General features: G+C 40.0%; 1 protein-coding gene across 1 annotated transcript in view; it reads left to right on the top strand.

Annotated features, from left to right (window-relative positions):
* gpat2 (glycerol-3-phosphate acyltransferase 2, mitochondrial) overlaps positions 1-18,066 on the top strand; it is a 74,529-nt gene that overhangs the window by 37,334 nt on the left and 19,129 nt on the right. The window contains exons 2-12 of the mRNA XM_088993918.1: positions 8,542-8,636; positions 9,598-9,693; positions 9,799-9,878; positions 10,645-10,755; positions 11,116-11,238; positions 12,285-12,384; positions 13,745-13,878; positions 14,760-14,859; positions 16,421-16,600; positions 16,733-16,825; positions 17,811-17,893. Coding sequence (XP_088850044.1) covers positions 8,574-8,636; positions 9,598-9,693; positions 9,799-9,878; positions 10,645-10,755; positions 11,116-11,238; positions 12,285-12,384; positions 13,745-13,878; positions 14,760-14,859; positions 16,421-16,600; positions 16,733-16,825; positions 17,811-17,893 — 1,163 coding nt within the window. The 5' untranslated portion in view covers positions 8,542-8,573. The remainder of the gene's footprint in view (positions 1-8,541; positions 8,637-9,597; positions 9,694-9,798; positions 9,879-10,644; positions 10,756-11,115; positions 11,239-12,284; positions 12,385-13,744; positions 13,879-14,759; positions 14,860-16,420; positions 16,601-16,732; positions 16,826-17,810; positions 17,894-18,066) is intronic.

Here is an 18,066-nt window from a genome sequence, read left to right as displayed (position 1 = left end):
CTTTTGGCATTTTGAAAGCAGAGAAGATTAGTGGATCAATCACAGCCCGATTTGGCTTGTGGTGGGTAACTCTGGTGAATCAAATGAGGAAATGCCGGGGGAGTAAGCAGAAAAGAAAACCTAAACAAGGGGGGGGGGGGGGGGAAATGATATGAACGGATTAAACAAACTAACAAGTGGGCACAGAAGAGTTTGTCATCAAGAGACTGAAGGCAATTGCAGAGCGGATGGATTGTCTTGGATACTGTGATCTGATTACAAAAGTGATTTAAATCCGGGGGAAAACAAATGGATACAATAAGAAGGAAATCTTTTTTTTATTTTTATCACAAGTGGAGCGATAAGCAGCTCACCAGTGCTGCCACATTGCAAAATATACTCACTGTTTCCCCACAATAAGAATCACGTATATCAAAATTCTGCAGCGGAACATCATTTGAAGAGATGTGTGAAACTCCTCTCCCCCACTGACTGAATAACTTGCATCAAAAAACAATAAAACGAACAAAAAACAAATTTGCCTATGCATTAATACAGACTACGAATTAAGAGACTATTAACAGTGACTCTCCTGTTTGCCACCTTCATATTATGACCTACTGCTTAGCGATCAATCATCATCCCCATCTCAAGGGACAGCTTCTAAATGTTACATTCCTCGGTAGGGTTTTGGGGTTAATTCCTTGATATGCGTGCTTACTATTCATGAATTACATTTTTTTTGATGGTTGACCTACAAGCAGTTGATGTGATGTGATCTCCGTTGACTTTTCAGAAAAAAAGCCTGCTTCATTTTGCCGAAAAACCAAAACCCGAACTAATTCGGGAATAGCGCTCCATGTCATGCCTTTCAATTCCCGAACGAATTCGGGAATAGCAGTGAATGAGTTAATTTCAATTATCTAAATGTTCAGAATTTCAGCTCCTCAACAGCCAATATGGCTTTCCGACACCAGACGTCAACAACAAACCGTGGACAAATCCTCAATGGAGACAACGGGTGTTGTAGCAGCGTTGTAGCGACTATTGCGTCATATTGGCAGGATTTAGGCCTTTTCCGAGAGAGTCAGGGATTCATCAAACCAGAAGAAACTAAAGCTGGGTTTTGTTGTTATAAAACGAGCTCTTACTTGACTCCGTGGGGGTGGCGTTTTTCTTCTTTACTTGACCTCCATGTTTTTTCTCCACGAACGCTTGAGAGGAACAACGTTGTAGGAAGAAAATGAGAAGCAAGAATAAAAATGTTATCAGTAACAAACCATCTATTGCTGCCTTACGTTGTGCTTTCACACCTCCATTTTTGGATTGGATTGGATTGGATCTACCTTTATTCGTCTCGCAGTGGAGAAATTTACATTTCACAGCAGTGCTTTTATTTATAAAATGAAGAGGAAAGGAAAGAAATAAGTAGAAATCAAAACAAAATACAGGACTTTTAGTGTGTATAAAGAGCATTTCTACACCGAGGAGAGTAATCACAGTTTACAATTACCCGGAACAGCGGGCTTCTCAGGATTAAGGTTAAACTATAGGAAACAAGATGGTGTTTTTGACCACAATTGGGTAGAAGACAGCAGCTTATCTACGCACACATTCTCGATCACATTTGTCACCACTTGTACGTTTATAAATGATTAACGTAACATAATCACCAAAAGCCAGGTTAATATCATTATTTAAAAGGTGTAATCTCACTCGACATATTGTGCTCGGCCACATTGTTTACTTCAGTGTTAACCTTGTGTAGAAGCCAAGGACAGAAAAGTCATTGGTTTTGCTCAGGATAAATTCTATGCTATGCATCTATTGTTGCAACTGCTATTGTGTGAATATGTGTACGCTTCGCGTCAGACTATTCACTTTTTCCTGAATTTGAAAACATTTTTTTGTTGCTACACCTTTTCCACTTGACTCTTATATGTGGTGTATGTGAATAAGATTGTAATGTGGAGTTTCTGAGAAGAAATATAGCTGATTTAAAAAAAACAGCCTTTGTTTCTTTAACCACTCGTCCAGAGAACATGGTGGGTGTGGTTGTATTGGTCATCATAGACTATTCACCCATGTCAAGCCACAGGCTCTTTAATGAGCTTACCTAATGACCCTCACTCTCAGTCTGTCTTTCTCAAACACAAAACCACAGGACCTCAGACTTCCAGTTTGATCTAATGACCGTTTATGTTGTGGTCATGACACCTCTGTGTAGTAAAGTGTCCTTGAGAGTTTTGAAAGGCGCTTAGAAATAAAATGTATTATTATTATTATTATTATTATTATTATTATTATTATTATCCATCCATGTTCCGTACCGCTTATTCCTCATTAGGGTGGCGGGGGGTGCTAGAGCCAATCCCAGCTGTGTTCGAGCACCAGGCGGGGGACACCCTGAATGGGTAGCCAGCACGAGGCGGGGGACACCCTGAATTGGTTGCCAGCCAATCGCAGGGCACACAAAGACATACAGCACAACAGTCACTCTCACACTCACACCTAGGGACAATTTTGGAGTGGCCAATCTGCCAATTTTGGAGTGGCCAATCTGCCATGCATGTTTTTGGAGTGTGGGAGGAAACCGGAGGGCCCGGAGAAGGCCCACGCGGGCCTGGGGAGAACATGCAAACTCCACACAGGGAGGCCAGACCGGGACGCGAACCGGCGACCTCTGCACTGTGAAGCCGGTGTGCTAACCACTCGACTACCAGGCTGCCTATTATTATTATTATTATTATTATTATTATTATTATTATTATTAGGAGTAGTAGTAGTACTTTGGAAGGGATTTGGAAAGGTCAACATTTCTTTGATTTACGATGTACATGTTAAGATTGCATCAACAGCACCTCTGCTGCTCACAACACAGTAGTTGACTCAATTTTTTACTGCCTGCTTCAAGACATGACAAACTCTAACAATTGTTATTGTTCATTGAATAGCCAATCTATTATTCTTCCTTGTTTGTTATTTCCCATTGTAAATGCATTCACGTAGATTAGCATTCATATCGTGGATGTATTGACACAAGTTGTGAAGTACTGAATACAAAGTTACCATTTACATCAGAACAGATCCCTCGCCTTAACGAGCCGAATAGACACATTCTAAATAATAGATTAACACTTGCTGCGCAAACTAATGATAATTATAATGACAATGATCGCAGACTTGCATTTGCTACAACAATCCCCAAATTGTTAGTCTTTTACTGTGAAAATAACCATCCGTAAACTGCCACTCAAATGTGTTTGCTAATTGGTCCATTCCCATCTACCAGCATGTGGTGAGCCGTATTTATGACCTACTTTGCAAACCCAGCCATCAGGGCGGCAGAGCGCTTCCGTTTTTTTCTCTGTGGGACATCTCCTGGCGGCAATCATTTTATTCATGTTCCAATATGAGATTAGGCTGTGTCCATGAAGACAGAAACATTAAAGGATGGCCCGTTTTCCCTCCCCATTAGTCATCTATAGGTCCGACGACAAAACGCAAAGCAACATGCACACAGGCGCACTTTTAATGCACCTTCCACCCCCTCATAATCAACAACTGTGTAAGTGTCCTTTCAATTTTATTGTGTGGTGTAATTACTCTTCCTGAAATCACCCTATGCCTGTCAGCTCTATTCTCAGTGTGTGCGAACATTATGGGTTCCTTGTAGAGAGTACAGAGACCGCAAGGTTGTAAAGACTCACGGACTATTGATTGAACTTTGATCACCTCTGTGAAGCTTTTTAGTGGCTTTTCTTTCATCATGTGAATTTTACGGTAAACAATTTATGGAAATTCACTTGGTGTCGACTTGTCAAAGTGACTCTTGTCTGGACAAGAAGCTTGTTATGTTCTCTTGTGATGATGTGGCAAGGCAGAGGCCATCGTGGAGAGGATGTTCAACTGGTTTGTGGGTCAGTGAAGCTCTTGTTCATTGTTTGAATGATTTTAGTGTCCCCTCCTCTCTTTGTTTTACTTGCACTCATCCACTTATATTTTCCAGAGAGCCTACTAGAAAACAAATGACTGTCAAACCTGCCACTGACTAATGTTTGATGTATTCCGAGTGTTATGACCTGTCTAGGGGTGTTCAGGATATGAAAGGAAGTCCCTATTTCGCTGAAGTCCCAAGCGACTAACTTTGAGACACCAAAATTTGTCGCAAAATAATTTTGTCACAATCCGTTATTTTACCATTAATCTACTGCTACTGAATCAATCCGTCTACTGAAGAATCCGGCTACTAAAGAAGACAATTATTTCTTTCGGCCTCAAGGCAAACCAAGCTTGGAACGTATCCTACTTTATAAACCAATCAGCAGCTCATGCTCAAAGCATTTCCGTCTCGACAGCCAGACACAAGTTGCCCAGAGCGTACTCCAGCACTGCTTTTTTTTGGCCTTATGAATAACCAAAAGGCACTTTTGAAAAATGCTCTGTGTTGACAAAGATTCGGTGTAGAGCAGAATGCTTTCAAATTGTATTTCCATCAGCATGCACTGAAAAGTTCGCCTCATTTGCGACCGTATTGCTTGCAGTGATCAGAAAACCTTGAAACAATGTTTCTGATGAAATAAAAAAACATCTATTCTTCTTCTATTGTAGAACATAATATTTGAATGGGTCAAAATATTAGAGAATTGCTGGCAATATGAGAAACTCGGCTAGCAGTGAATGAGTTCATAACATACACAGGAGAAAACAATCAAACAAGCTGATCGTTCACTCCCACGCAATATTGTGCATGCACATTTTACAAATAATATCCTCGAGCAATGTCTGGTTGCAAGTAGATGGAAATGGGAATTGCTTTTCTTGCTGTCATTCCAGATCTGCTCTTGAAGGAATGATCGATGGATGGAACAATTAAGGGGCCCGATATCCATCCACCAATCAACCTTAATCACCTCAAAGGAAACAAACACCACCATTGACAAATAAATAAATAAAACGTGGGACCACTGTCGTAACACCACCTTGATTACTGCACACTTTGTAGCTGCAAGTAAAAACAGCCAGTAGGCCATTTTCAGGATTTGTCAGATTGGCAGTTTTATTTTGAAGGTCTCACGACCTGATCAGCTGTTTTTCCAACACATAACACAAAAGTGTACCTGAAATAACTAAACTTGGTTTCAAATGGAAGCAAAAACTGCACCAAAAAAATGTAATAAAATATCAATTTAATACTTGGAAGACTGACAACATGAACATCGGTTGATACTGAAAATTCCTTTGTGTTGCGTAAGACTCGATTCATCAGACTTTGATGCCTTGATTACACCTTGAGCATTAAAGTGTACTGTAAGCAGTTTGATGCGTGAGGAAGGAAAAGAATAAAGCATTCCTTTAGTGTGAAGAAATCGAAGCAGTTGTGCCCTACGCCGCTCGCTACTGATCCCCTGATAGATTTTCTATACGTGATTGTAGCCGTACGAGTGACAGTTGACATATCTACCGCATAGCTGTGTGCGTGAACAGTATTACGATTCCAGGTTTACTTGCAGAACATAGATCAAAGTCGATCACATTGATCTCCCGGTGGTTGTTTTCTACATCCCGCAATCCTCCTGTCCCAAGTGGTTTGAATAAGAAACCTTCTGGGCTGCTCTTAAATAATGCATTGGAGCACCCGATTATTTTGTATTGCTTCATTGCTGCAATCCTAACATCATTACAAAGCTCGCAATTTGTATTCTTCCCTTGTATTTTTAGGTTTACCACGGCAACAGCGGGCACCCACATTGTATTTATTTTAAAAGTGTGATGGAGTGATTGAATTTTGAGGAGAGGGATAATTGAGCTCCTTAGTGGAGTGAGTTTTCAGCGACAAAATTTTACTCAAATGAAGATGCTTGACAATCTGTTGCAGGAAATTGTTGGTGGTCTTACCCAGGCATGGTGTTTTCCCTCTGAAGTGGATTATATAACCCCATTCGAGGTGTTGCTTATTCATTGCTGTGTAATTTGGAGTGTTTTATTCCCTTTATTTGCTGTTTTGCTGCCATATGCCCTCATCTATCCCTGCACCTGCAAAGCATCACTGATTCCTGTGAACCTCTTATCAAGGACTTTGCTCCCAGTGGAGTAGATAATGAATGTGGGAACTGGAGCCAGGAGAAATGGAGCATCTCCCCATGGGGGTGGTATAACTCGGGTTTCAATTAGCCAAGTAATGGGGCAGAGTGGGATCAGCCGAGTAAGATACAGACAGATAAGGTCTTCATGCGACTCTTGTAAGAGTCATCTAACTGATGGATGATTACCACCAAGAGGTTTATTAGGAGGGATCCTGGCGTGAAATTTGTTGTATAATTATCCGGATGACATTTGGCAAAGGACGTTTTAAACATAAACAATGGATAATTTGATCCATTATTAAAACAACAAACTGCATTTGTGTTGGTAAACTGCGGAGTTCCAGATCTGTGAGTTTTCATAGACACAGCATGGAAACAAGGGGTACGTGTGCAATCATGTCAGAGTTCCTCGCTTTTGATGTCATCTACAATTTGTTTATTTCGAGAAATTATCACTTCACCTTGGATTCTCAAGGCATCTCAGTAGTCATGTTGACTCTGTATTTTTTTCATTTTATTGACAGCCAGTTTGTCTCAAGCAACAGTGTGCTTAAGAATCAATAAATTATAAAAAAAACAATGCTGCAGGCAGCAATGAATTGACCAATCAGATATTGTGCTCATCCTTTTGTCGAACAGTCACATTGATGGTCCTGCCCAAATACTGTTGATTTTGACTTTGATACTCTACCCACAAAAAGTATCTCAATACTGTACGGATAATCAAATAACAAATGCTCAGCAACTACCCCATTAATTATTGTCACAATAGGTGCTACACTATGTTATCTTGGACTGCAACCACAAGTTATGCACTGTGGATAGCGAGCTAGTGCAACTAAAATCTGTCCTGTCATGGTGCTAGTGCTAGAACTACTGCTCTAAGTCCTCAATTGTTTTCTCCATGGTAGCGAAAAAAGCAACAATCTGACAGTAGTGTTATCACTAAAGAAAGGTTGTGATTAATTAACAGATGACAGAGAATCCGTAATGTGTGTAATGCGCCCTGTAGAAAATGAGTCGGTTATTGCATGGACAGTTGTCAATTTACATTAGAAAATCTGGAACAATTTAATACAGTTTTCAGCTTCCGAACTTAATTGGTTCCCAGAAAATGTGTTTAAGGCGAAAAGTGTCTCTTCCAAACATTTATTTCCCTTAGGAAACCATTAAAAATGAGAATAATCCATGTCCAGGTCCCCATAAAACATAATTTTCTACTAGATGAGCCTTAAAACTACAGACAATATACCTTATTTTATGTATAATAAATGTGCTATTGTATTGTAAATAAACTAATAACGTCGTTTTATTTACCTTTGTTATGGTCGTTGCGTATTGATGATATCCAAGTGAAGTTGCCATGCTTTCTCGGTGATAATATCCTCACTAACACGGCGGTCCCCTGCGAGCTGCTTTACGTTAATCCAAATCAACAGAAGTTTTTCAACCTCTTCTATTGCCTGAGACCGTTGCTTAGACAACACAGAAACACCCTAAGCCACACGTAGCAATGGTCGTTTTAGCATACTGGTACTGGGACGCTAAGTCACACAAACGCACACCTCATTCGTGTTTTTCGAGGATCTCCTTCTTCTGCTCGACCTTAATTTTGTTTTGTGTCCTCTTCCGCTGAACAACCTTGTGTCATCTTAACCATATTGTACTGAGCAGCCTGGAACCACTTTTGGAACAACTCGACCGCAAAGTTCAATTTCCACCTTAACGGTCGTTATCATAGTTCTCATTCTCCATCAGTAGTATCTTTTGTGTGGTTGCCGCCCTCCACTCCCCCCAAAAAATACATTGTGACTGAAATTCTTCTGACCTGATGTCTGTCTAAAATCTTTGCTCTGTTAGTTGTCTTTTTTTCTCCTTATTTTTCTCCTGTTATTATTTTTTGGAGGGCCGTGTGAGAGGTATTTCCACAAAATATTGGGAGGTTTCAAAATTGCACATGCTCTGGAGTGGAATTTAGTGTCACCTTTTAATTATTGTGAATGTTGTATATTTTGCAATTATATTTCTTTTACGATTTTTTTTTTGTTGCTGGAATGAACCCTAATCAGCGATGAAGCCAATTTTGAAAAAAATCTGCTCTGTATTGCTCTTGAGGGATAGTCTTTTATTGTAAGCACAAAAATCAAAGGGTTGCCCCAAGTCATTGCTTCATTAGAAATTGAACCAATGTCAAACCAACCACAGGGAAAGCTAGTCTCCTGCCTCTCTTCGCCTTAGAGGATGAAAGGAAGCGTTTTGATGATAGAGGCAAAGAAGTGCTGGCTAGTTGGTTGAAATTGCATCTATGAGTAAAAAAAAATGACAGAAAGATATCTTGTAAAATTCGTGCCGAGCAAAAGCCAGGGACAAGATTGTTTTGTTACACCGACATTTTGTTTCCCCCCCCTTTCTTGTGAGTGTGTTTCAACAAAATACTTTCAAACACCCATTACCGCCCCCATCTTTGTCTCGGCAGATAATTGCATTAAAGGCTGGATTGGATTCATCATGGTGCAGCAGTTGAATGGCAGGGTAACTACAGACATGGCGATTTCTCAGAGAAGACCCGCTGTAAGTCCACAGCATGTGTGACTCTTTCACATCATTTTATCCCTGTGCATTCATCCTGCCAATCTCAAAGAAAACAGCCGCGGCAGCATGTGCTTTCCGTTTAATTTGTCTTGTATTTTCTTTATTTTGAAATACTACCCAAGGCTTTTGACCATTGGTAAGCAATGGGCAATAAATCAGGGCAACACAATGTGGTAGTGGTAGACACTCCCGACTCTTGTGTGGGCTATGCTTAATATCTGTTGAACTCATTTTCTTTTTTAACTGTTAAAAATGTATGACCAATAATTTTAAAACAAATTAAAGCCCACAGGGACCGTTATCAAATGCGTAGCAATATAGAACCCACAACTTCCCACGGTGCATAGTAAGACATTTGTAATAGTCCAACCATTACACTATAAATTTAGTAAGATCCTCACATAACTTTTTGAGGGGCTTAGTGTCCCATTCTTGGCAAGGCACTTATTCAGTGCACTGTCCTGTTTTCTCAGCTCATTATCATTGATCAAAGTCATTGATTTCACAAGATTCATTCGCCTGTTTTATCTAAACTGGATCAGTCTGAATTCCGAACACTGCACCGGGTTATTGTATTCACTGCTTGTTCTTATGCAGTATTAATATTCATTGTCATTCTGTAATTTTTGGTCGTCTTTATATTTTTCACTTCAAGCTCAACCAAAAATGCGGGAAAAAAAACTCAAAGAAAATTATACATAGACTAAGTCTTACTCCAGTTCTTATCTGTTCCCACTCTACTGTAAAAGATACATTATTTTGCACAGTTTATCCAGAATTTTCAATGTTGACATCTGAGTGCTCAGATGTCAACATTGATGTTGACATCTGGTATATGACATGACATGAGCAGTGCTCAGATCTGTTCTGATTTTATGTTTTTTTTTTTTGCAATGATTAGTGTTGTGTGTTTTGTACAATTTTCTTTTCTTGTGTTTAGTTGCCACACTCCTTCAAGATTACTGCAGTGCCTGTGCTGGGCAAATTCCGACCAATTGTGGGTCAGTGCTGTCAACAATGCACTCCAGACAGTCTAGTAAGAATCAAAATGGTCAACAGAAAATCTTGAATTCATTTTAAATCTACTTTCTGATGGAATTTCAAGAACATGGTCAAATATCTCCTTTGTCTTTTTTTTCAGTCATTCCATCATAAGCAGTTGAGACACAGCCCCTTGCTTGACTTTCACAATATTCTCTCTGTTAGTGAGACTCACACCAGGTAACGTCAAAGTTCAACAAATGAGCCAATATTTTATTGTGAAAGTTTTGACACATTTACACAATCAAGAAGTTGTACTGCAAAAAAAAATGTAAATTGTAAGTTTATGTCTGGCCCAGCTAAATTCATGTTGTGCTTTCCTACAGCAGAATTTGCAGTCCATTGAATTTGTCTCATTGAAATACCTCAGACGCGTTAACTTGCGCAACTCCTCATCCCCAAACTAAATTTCCTCCTCTTTTTTTTTCCACGACCACTTCCTCACAAAATACTCCGACTCATGATTGTCTCTTCTGGCACTCAAGGTTTATTGGAGAGGAGGAAACGCTGACAGTCCTCTTTGCCATTGTTGATTGTTTTCAAGAGTTATTAGAGTATGTGTGCCGGTTTGCAAGGCTCACACACTGCCGACCAACACACACAATAACATTCACGCCTGTGGGCAATGTCATCTTCAATGAACCCAACACGCATGGTTTTGGAATGCGGCAGCAAGCCAGAGTCCTCGGAGAAGACCCACACAATCACCGAGAACATGTAAAACTCATATGAAAAGCCACAAGCAACATTCAAAACATTGACCTCAAAACTGTGAGGCATACACATGAACAACTACTGCCGCCCTGCATGGGAAATTACTTATAACTTCTGTTGGTCTGAACCTGCCTTTATTTCAGTGTGACCCCCTGTGCAAGTATTTGTCTCAAGGCATTTTATTTAACCCATGTCTTATTTTATCTTTCCTTTTTTTCCCTTTCTCGTGTAGGTACAGAGGCTGGCTCGTACGGAGGATATGTTGTGTGCTATTTGTGAGTGGGTGCAAGGTCTATCCGAGTCCTGTTAACAGCCGCCACAAGAGGGTCTGTGAAAGTAACAGGTACCAGAGATGACACAGCTGATGGAGGAGAGCAGAGTAAATTAATGACAGGGGAAGATGCAGAAAATGTAATGGAATCATATAGTTTTGGGAGAGAAATGACTAAAGGCGAGGAGATAAGACCCTCAAACAAAGACACACAGAAGGGAGTATATCACCTGCGGAGTGAATGACGAGGAACTGCGTAACAAGGGTCAGACATCATACTTTTCTGTCTGTTGTTGTCTTTTTGTCAATATAATTGAGTTGAACCTATTGCTAACCTCTTCACTCAAGGTTGTTGTCGTCCTACTGGGTGTGTTTTAGGATGAAAGAACTCTGGAGCTTGTTTAACTGAGCTGCCCTATGATTGTGTTTCAGAGTGAGGGAGGCTCTCGCAGCAAATCAAAAAGCGCCAGAGGTGGGTGACAGCCAACGGCAGCTCCATCCCATCTCATCATTCCGTCCCGTAATTAATACCTGCATCTCCCCGTTTTTTTTACGGTGTGTTTTTAATCATATAAATACAGTACTATAACGTTTTATATTTCATGGTGGCAAGTCCAAGTTGTTGAAATACAGCGGAACCCAGATTTTCTTTGTTAACTCATTCACTGCCATTCCCAAATTCATTCGAGAATTGAAAAGGAAAAAAAAACTGGCACTGAAGGGGACATGTTTTTGCACATCGTCTGGCTATGAATGAGTTAATCTATTACAGAAAGACTAAAATCAAATCATAAAAAAAAAATCCAAAACAAGATGGCTCATAGGAAATAATCTCAATCTAACTAATCCGTTCCACCAAAAGAAAAAAGGACCCTTTTGGTCCTTTATTTATATATATATATATGACCAAAAGGGGTCCTTTTTTCTTGTTTGTCGTGGTCCTTATTCACACTACCAAGTAACCAACACTTTAAACTCATCGATGCGTGTGACGATCGGTGCTCCTATTGAACATAAATGACAAATAGAGCACCAAAAGCACAAACCCAGAAATTATGAAACACATGCATTTCCTATGTGCTGCATTCTTGCTCTGCATTTGCTGTTATTAGAGCTGCAAAATGATTTTGAGGGTCAAGAACTGCTCATTCACATGTTTTGTGATGCTAGTTTTCTGAATTTTGGAACATCAGTGAATATGTGAGTCAGTCACAGGAAAGTAGGGCAAATGAAAAGCAAGCTTTTACTGTATTCAAATTGAAATTACATGTCAACGTTTTCCCATCTTTTGAAATGACCTGTCTGCCATCCTTCACTGTAGCTAAATGTTGCAGTACATTGCAAATATTGTTTTTATCTTAAGGGAAATGATATGAAGTCAAACTGAAAAGCCCCAGAATTAAAATGAATATATATACATGATCAATAAGTTTGACATATTGCACTTCAGTCTGTATGTGACAACTTGTAGAAATTCACTGCCTTTCTTGTTTGTCCATTATTGCCTTGCATGTGTCATCCCACTCTCATCATCATCATCAGCCCTTAATTTTCATTTTTTTCTTCTGTCTGTCTGCATTGCCCACTCTGCTCGTGCCTAGATGTGTGGGCTGGGCGATGATGAAGATGTTTGCCTCTGTTTTTGGCAGTATTCAAGTTAACCGCAACCATTTTGTGGCTTTGCACAGAGCCTCACAAGAGGTACCGGCGCTCGATCATCAAACGCGCGCGCACTCACACACACACACAGAAATTCTTTCCAGATGATGAGAAGTGCATGAGGCTTCCATCATGCTGAGTGTCAAGCCATGAGTGTTTAGACTTAACTACCTCACGCTTGTCCCGTATTTTCCGGTGTATAAGGCGGACCCCCAATGAATGGTGTAATGTCAAACTTTTTCCATATATAAGTCGCACCGGACTATAATGAAAAATGTTTTCCAAATATAATATATAAATACTCTATATAATAGTTTACCAAATACCAGGCACATATAAGGCACCACAGTAGAGGCTGAGGTTACGCACCACCTCTAGAGGGGGAAATGGAGTGGGTGGCTGCTGACAGTAGTTGTGAGACCTGTTGTGGCTCGCTATGACTTCACATATAAGGCGCACCTGCGCACCTTATACACCAGAAAATACGGTAATTGGAATTAGGCTGTGTTTTGACCATCTACTTGACCATCTAATGATGCTAAAGAGGTTTTCTCTATTCATGCAGTGCAATGCATTCATTTTTTAAATCCCCCAAATGATTTTCATGGCATCAAAATATGTGATTTCGATAAGAAAGAGTGTTTTTTTTTTTTTTTCTTTCCGAGTGAGGTGAGGCTCTGGAGATTAAAAACGTAGTTTGGTCATCACGATTATCACATCAATAAGTGGGGGTGACATAAAAATAATTAAAGAATCCAAATGAAATGAATTAATGAATCATTTTAACACTCTTAGGAACAAACACAGAAGACCTGTCAGACAGAAGTACGGACAGCAAATTAATTGAACTGAGATTTGATTCACCACTAGCGCGCCCGCCCGCTGCATAATCTGTAGCCCCTTTAGTCACTCCAGTTAGCGCTACCCCTTCACTCATAAAACGTAGGTATAAACGTGTGAGAGATACTTAAAAAGCAGAACAATAAGCAGAGTAATAGGTCAGTATAATACGAGGTTACCCCAATGAGGATAAAAAGACTTTTGAGTCCTCTCATTGTTGGTTTTTACTTGGCTTTTCATTAAAACTGCCAGAGAAGAAAAATACAGCTACCTTAAATCTTCACCCATACATTGTTTTTTATTGCTCTGTTGTGTGTATTTGCATTTACTGTACATAACTACAGCACTGATTTCATAATAACTTGAATTATTATTGTGTAAAAAAATAATTACGTTAACACCTTACTCTGATGTTTTCCATCTTGTTTACTATCACGACAGTAGTGTTTCTTAATCCCTGCACACCTGAAAGACTAAACATTTTCATAAGTATACAAGGAAACGACAATCTGATTTACCGGTATGTTGCTTACGCGAAGTTTGCCTCTATTCCATAATACAGGGATCGCTGCTGGTCTACGTGTACGTGCGTCAGAGCATCTTGGACAGCATTCTCCTTTCTCTGGTGCTCTTCTGTAACAACCTAAGAGTCCCATATGCAATTTGTCCGATCCAAGTTCACAACTCCTTCCTCAGGTACAAAGAAAAGGACCACACTTTTTTTCATGTTCGTTACGTAAAACAGCAGTGTGATAACAACACAGTGATTCTTTTGTGGGAGTAAATTCACACTGACTTTCATTTCATATACAGTGATGTGTTGCGATAGCAGTTAAATGAATTAGTTCTGCGACCACGCTAGTAGCTCAAAACTTTCTCATGTTTTTGTTTTTTTTTTTAATAATGGTACACGAGCTGTCAATCTGCTGCTTGTTGTGAAGTGAAATGATTGAATATCACTTGTGTCATCTTGCTTTCTTGGCTCAAATGTTTGCTTGCACGTAAATAAAAAAAAAATTGGTCGAACAGTAGCTAACCGGATTGTATCTTGAAAAATTTATGAATTGGGTCACTCTTATCCCAAGGCACCACTGTATGCATACAGGATCTTAATTATTAATTAGCCTCTAGCGTCTTGATTAATGGGGGGAGGTTATACTCGGGTAAATGATACTTGCATTTTATTTACCGTATTTTCCTGTGTATAAGGCACACCCAAAATCCTTGATTTTCTCCAAAAGATGACCCTGCGCCTTATACGCAGGTTTGCCTTATATGTGAAGTAATATTGAGCCACAACAGGTCTCACATCGACTGTCAGGAGACATGAATCCATTTCCCCATGTAGAAGAAGTCGTGCGTAACCCCAGCCTCTGCTGTAGCGCCTTATGATGTGGTGTGCTTTATATTTGGAAAACTTTTATGTATTTATATATTATATATGGAAAACGTTGGTGCACCTTATAGTCTGGTGTGCCTTATATATCATTGAGGTTGTGCCTTATACTTCAGCGCCCCTCATACACCGGAAAATACGGTAGTTGGTGTGAAATAATGCATAGCAGATTCTCCTTTAGGTCGATCCTTCAGAAAATCGGTTTGATCTTCTTGCCGCCATCTGCGGCGACGGAGCAAGATGCCGAAAGGGACCATCTGTACAGGCCTGTCATGACCTCAGTAAGTTTGACGTGTTGTCTAAAGGATGAGGTTGAACGTGACCATAATGGCAGTCATCTGCTCTGGTTTCAAAGACATATGCAAATCCGCCAGAGGTTAAATCAGCTTTCGCGCTCCCTTTTCTCTGACTCACCCCTCTAATAGAATACAATAAATAATCCCTCTTTACCGCACAATATATTCAAGCCGGACAATTGGAGTCGTTCCTCATTAGCCAAGTGTCTTGAAACATACAAACGGCCTGTTCACAAGTGAATGGAAATGAAGGTCTCGGTCATGAATCAGAAAAACATGATATATTTTACTGGAGGGGAGAGGAAGAAAAAAAAATCCAGAAGGTGGTGATGATGGTACAAAATTGCTGGGTAAGCATAAAATAGCTACCTGGCCTTATAATTTGTCTTTGTATGGGCTGTTCTTTTTATCCCAACGCAGTCAGCTCCTCAATCAACTTAAAAGCCGTCGCTTAAACTCTTCTTCAAACTCAGCCTCATCAAACGCACAATTCCATCCATTATCTGCACCGCTTTATCCTCTCTTTTGCAAATAATTGTCTCCATTTGCTTTTACTCCTCTAGTAATGCCATACCTTTATTTTTTTTCTTAGTTTTCAGTGTTCATCACCTTCTCACTGACTTCCTTTTTTTGTGGGTAGGAAGGGAGGCCTTCATGCTTTGTATCATTTTTCCAAAGATGTTTCATTTGGAAGCATAACTAGTTTTATTAAGAGAAATATATTGCTGTATATTTTAATAGCAGTTCTTGGGCAGGTATTACTTCACAAGACTCCAATCTCTCTGAAATAAGCGGGTTGTTTATGAGAGACTCGGTGTGTATTCCCCCCCCCCCTCCCGCTTTGATCATTAATGTGAGCAAGCATATTGACTGCGTGTTTGAAAGCATTTTTGTTTATTGGTTAAACTCTATGTCAATGTTAACTTATTATTGTTTATTGAGTACACTCCACTTAGTGTTTTCGTATAGGAGTGGTCCAGGAGCTGCAGGGAGTAGTCCTCTGCTCCCCACAAACTGAGAGCAGGGACCTATCATAGCAGAGTCCGGCACCGCCGTGTCTGGACAGTAGGGATATATATATATGCCCTAAACTACCAGTAAGACTTTAGTTTGCTGACGAACTTTCTTGGTTAAGAAGCGAAACGGCTGACACCTTCAAAGAAGTACAGATGACAGCTGTAGAAACCTTTTCATCGATATTGCCCCCGTGGTCTCTTTTTTTTTTTTAATCTGCTCCTTATCCTGTTTGCATTTTGACTTGATGTTCTTCAGGTGCCCCAAACACATTTTTAGGCTTTTTTCTCCTTCCTCCCTCTCAAGGTCTTGACCTGTCATTTAGCTAATGTAGAATTTAAAATGTATAGCAGGTATTTTATGCTAATTGCTCCTGACTGTTACGACCTTCCACACCTTCTTCTATACCATCTCTTCTCTCTGTCTCTCTCTCTCTGTCTCTCTCTCTCTCTCTCTCTCTCTCTCTCTCTCTCTCTCTCTCTCTCTCTCTCTCTCTCTCTCTCTCTCTCTCTCTCCTTTCTGTCTTCCGCAGTTAGTAAGTGAGCTGCTACACGAAGGCCAATCCTTAAGTGTCGGTGTGTCAGCAGAGTATGGTCAAGGGTGCCAGTGGCTGGCTCACATCAGGCATCTCATCAAAGAGGGATCTGTCCCTGATATCAGTCTGGTTCCTGTGGGCATCTCCTATGATTGTGTGCCAGAGTCACACATGCAGGTAAAATGGCCATCACCACATAAACGACCCTTATTTTTTGCACACATTATCTGCTGTTGTCACAAGTTTAGTTGCCTCTAGTTTGGAGGGTAAATGAAAAACAACATTCTCACCGAAGTGCACGTTTTACAGATTACCTCACCATATCGCTGGCTGTTGTCTCTTCTTTGGAGGAAAGTGAAAGGAATGGTTAGGATTCATATCGCCCAGCCTTTTTCTCTTAAGGTGAACACACATGAAGAACATTCAGTTGTCGTTGCATAGAGTGCTCATGTCTTCAAAATCACGATCATACTTTTTAATACCCGGTACATTGTTGGCGTTATTATACCTGAGGTTGATATTGTATGCAGACTTTTTGTGTGCTCATTTATGACCATTAAAAAATAATAATTTATTGGTCTTTGATTAAAATGGTTGAGTCACAGTCAGCTTTCACGCTGATAAAAAAGTCATATACCAAAGCAAACTACTCCGCCTACATCACCATCCCAAACTCTTTTTTCTTCAATGGTCTTAAAGCCATGAGTGATGCAATAAATAATCAATGAGATGGGATAAATCTGCACCTTTGTGGCTGACCAATGAAAAGATTTGTTCTCAAGCTATTTTCAACACCTTAAATTGCTTAATGATTTGTTCTTAAGACATGCCCCGTCATTTAAACTCACTGTTTGCCATTTTATGTGGGTGGTTTTGACCTCCCAAAGGCCTCACAGTATCGTGTGAATTAGTATTTTGAATCATTCATAATATTACACGGTGTACAAATTGAGGCTTACAATATTAGCAATTGCACACATGCAGAGCTGGTTATGAATGAGTAACAAGTTCGGACAATGCAGATGGATGGCTGAATCATTGCAAAAGCAAAATATAGACACCGAAATGCCATTGGACAATGAGTGCAACAGTGCAAAGGATTATTTCCATTATTTTATATATTTATCCTGTTGACAATGAACAAGAGAACAGCTAAATCTACACTAGCAGCTAATGTGAAGTAAATGTATGGTCGTAATAAAAGAGGCTCTATTGCACGCAATACTTGATAATCTGTTTTTCAGGAGTCACTGTTTAAGTAAGCATTTCAGTACGATTTAGGTTTTGTGTTAAGTAGCCCTGAGGGATGGGTTTTGATTAAAAGTCTGTGCGTGCGTGTGTGTGTGCGCGTGCGTGCGTGCGTGTGCGTGTGTGTGTGTGTTTGTAGGAGATGTATGCATCCGGCAGGTACAGAGTAGTTGAATGGCGCCCCCTCCAGGACATGTTGCTGCCTGTTATCATGAACTTTAGGTACAAACGTGCACACGCACACACACACGCACGCACACGCGCTCACACACACACACACACATACACACACGAACATTTTGTGTTGGAAGCTCGTGTTAGGTTTACTGTTTGTAGTTATCATACATTTGCTTATGATAGATTGATCATGCTTGCAATGAAGAATGCTTATGCTT

The sequence above is a fragment of the Hippocampus bargibanti genome, linkage group LG04, assembly GCF_051943395.1.
Source record: "Hippocampus bargibanti isolate YZ-2025 linkage group LG04, ASM5194339v1, whole genome shotgun sequence".
Taxonomy (NCBI): domain Eukaryota; kingdom Metazoa; phylum Chordata; class Actinopteri; order Syngnathiformes; family Syngnathidae; genus Hippocampus; species Hippocampus bargibanti.
Note: the sequence above shows the minus strand (reverse complement) of the source record. Positions and strands in the feature narration are given on the sequence as shown.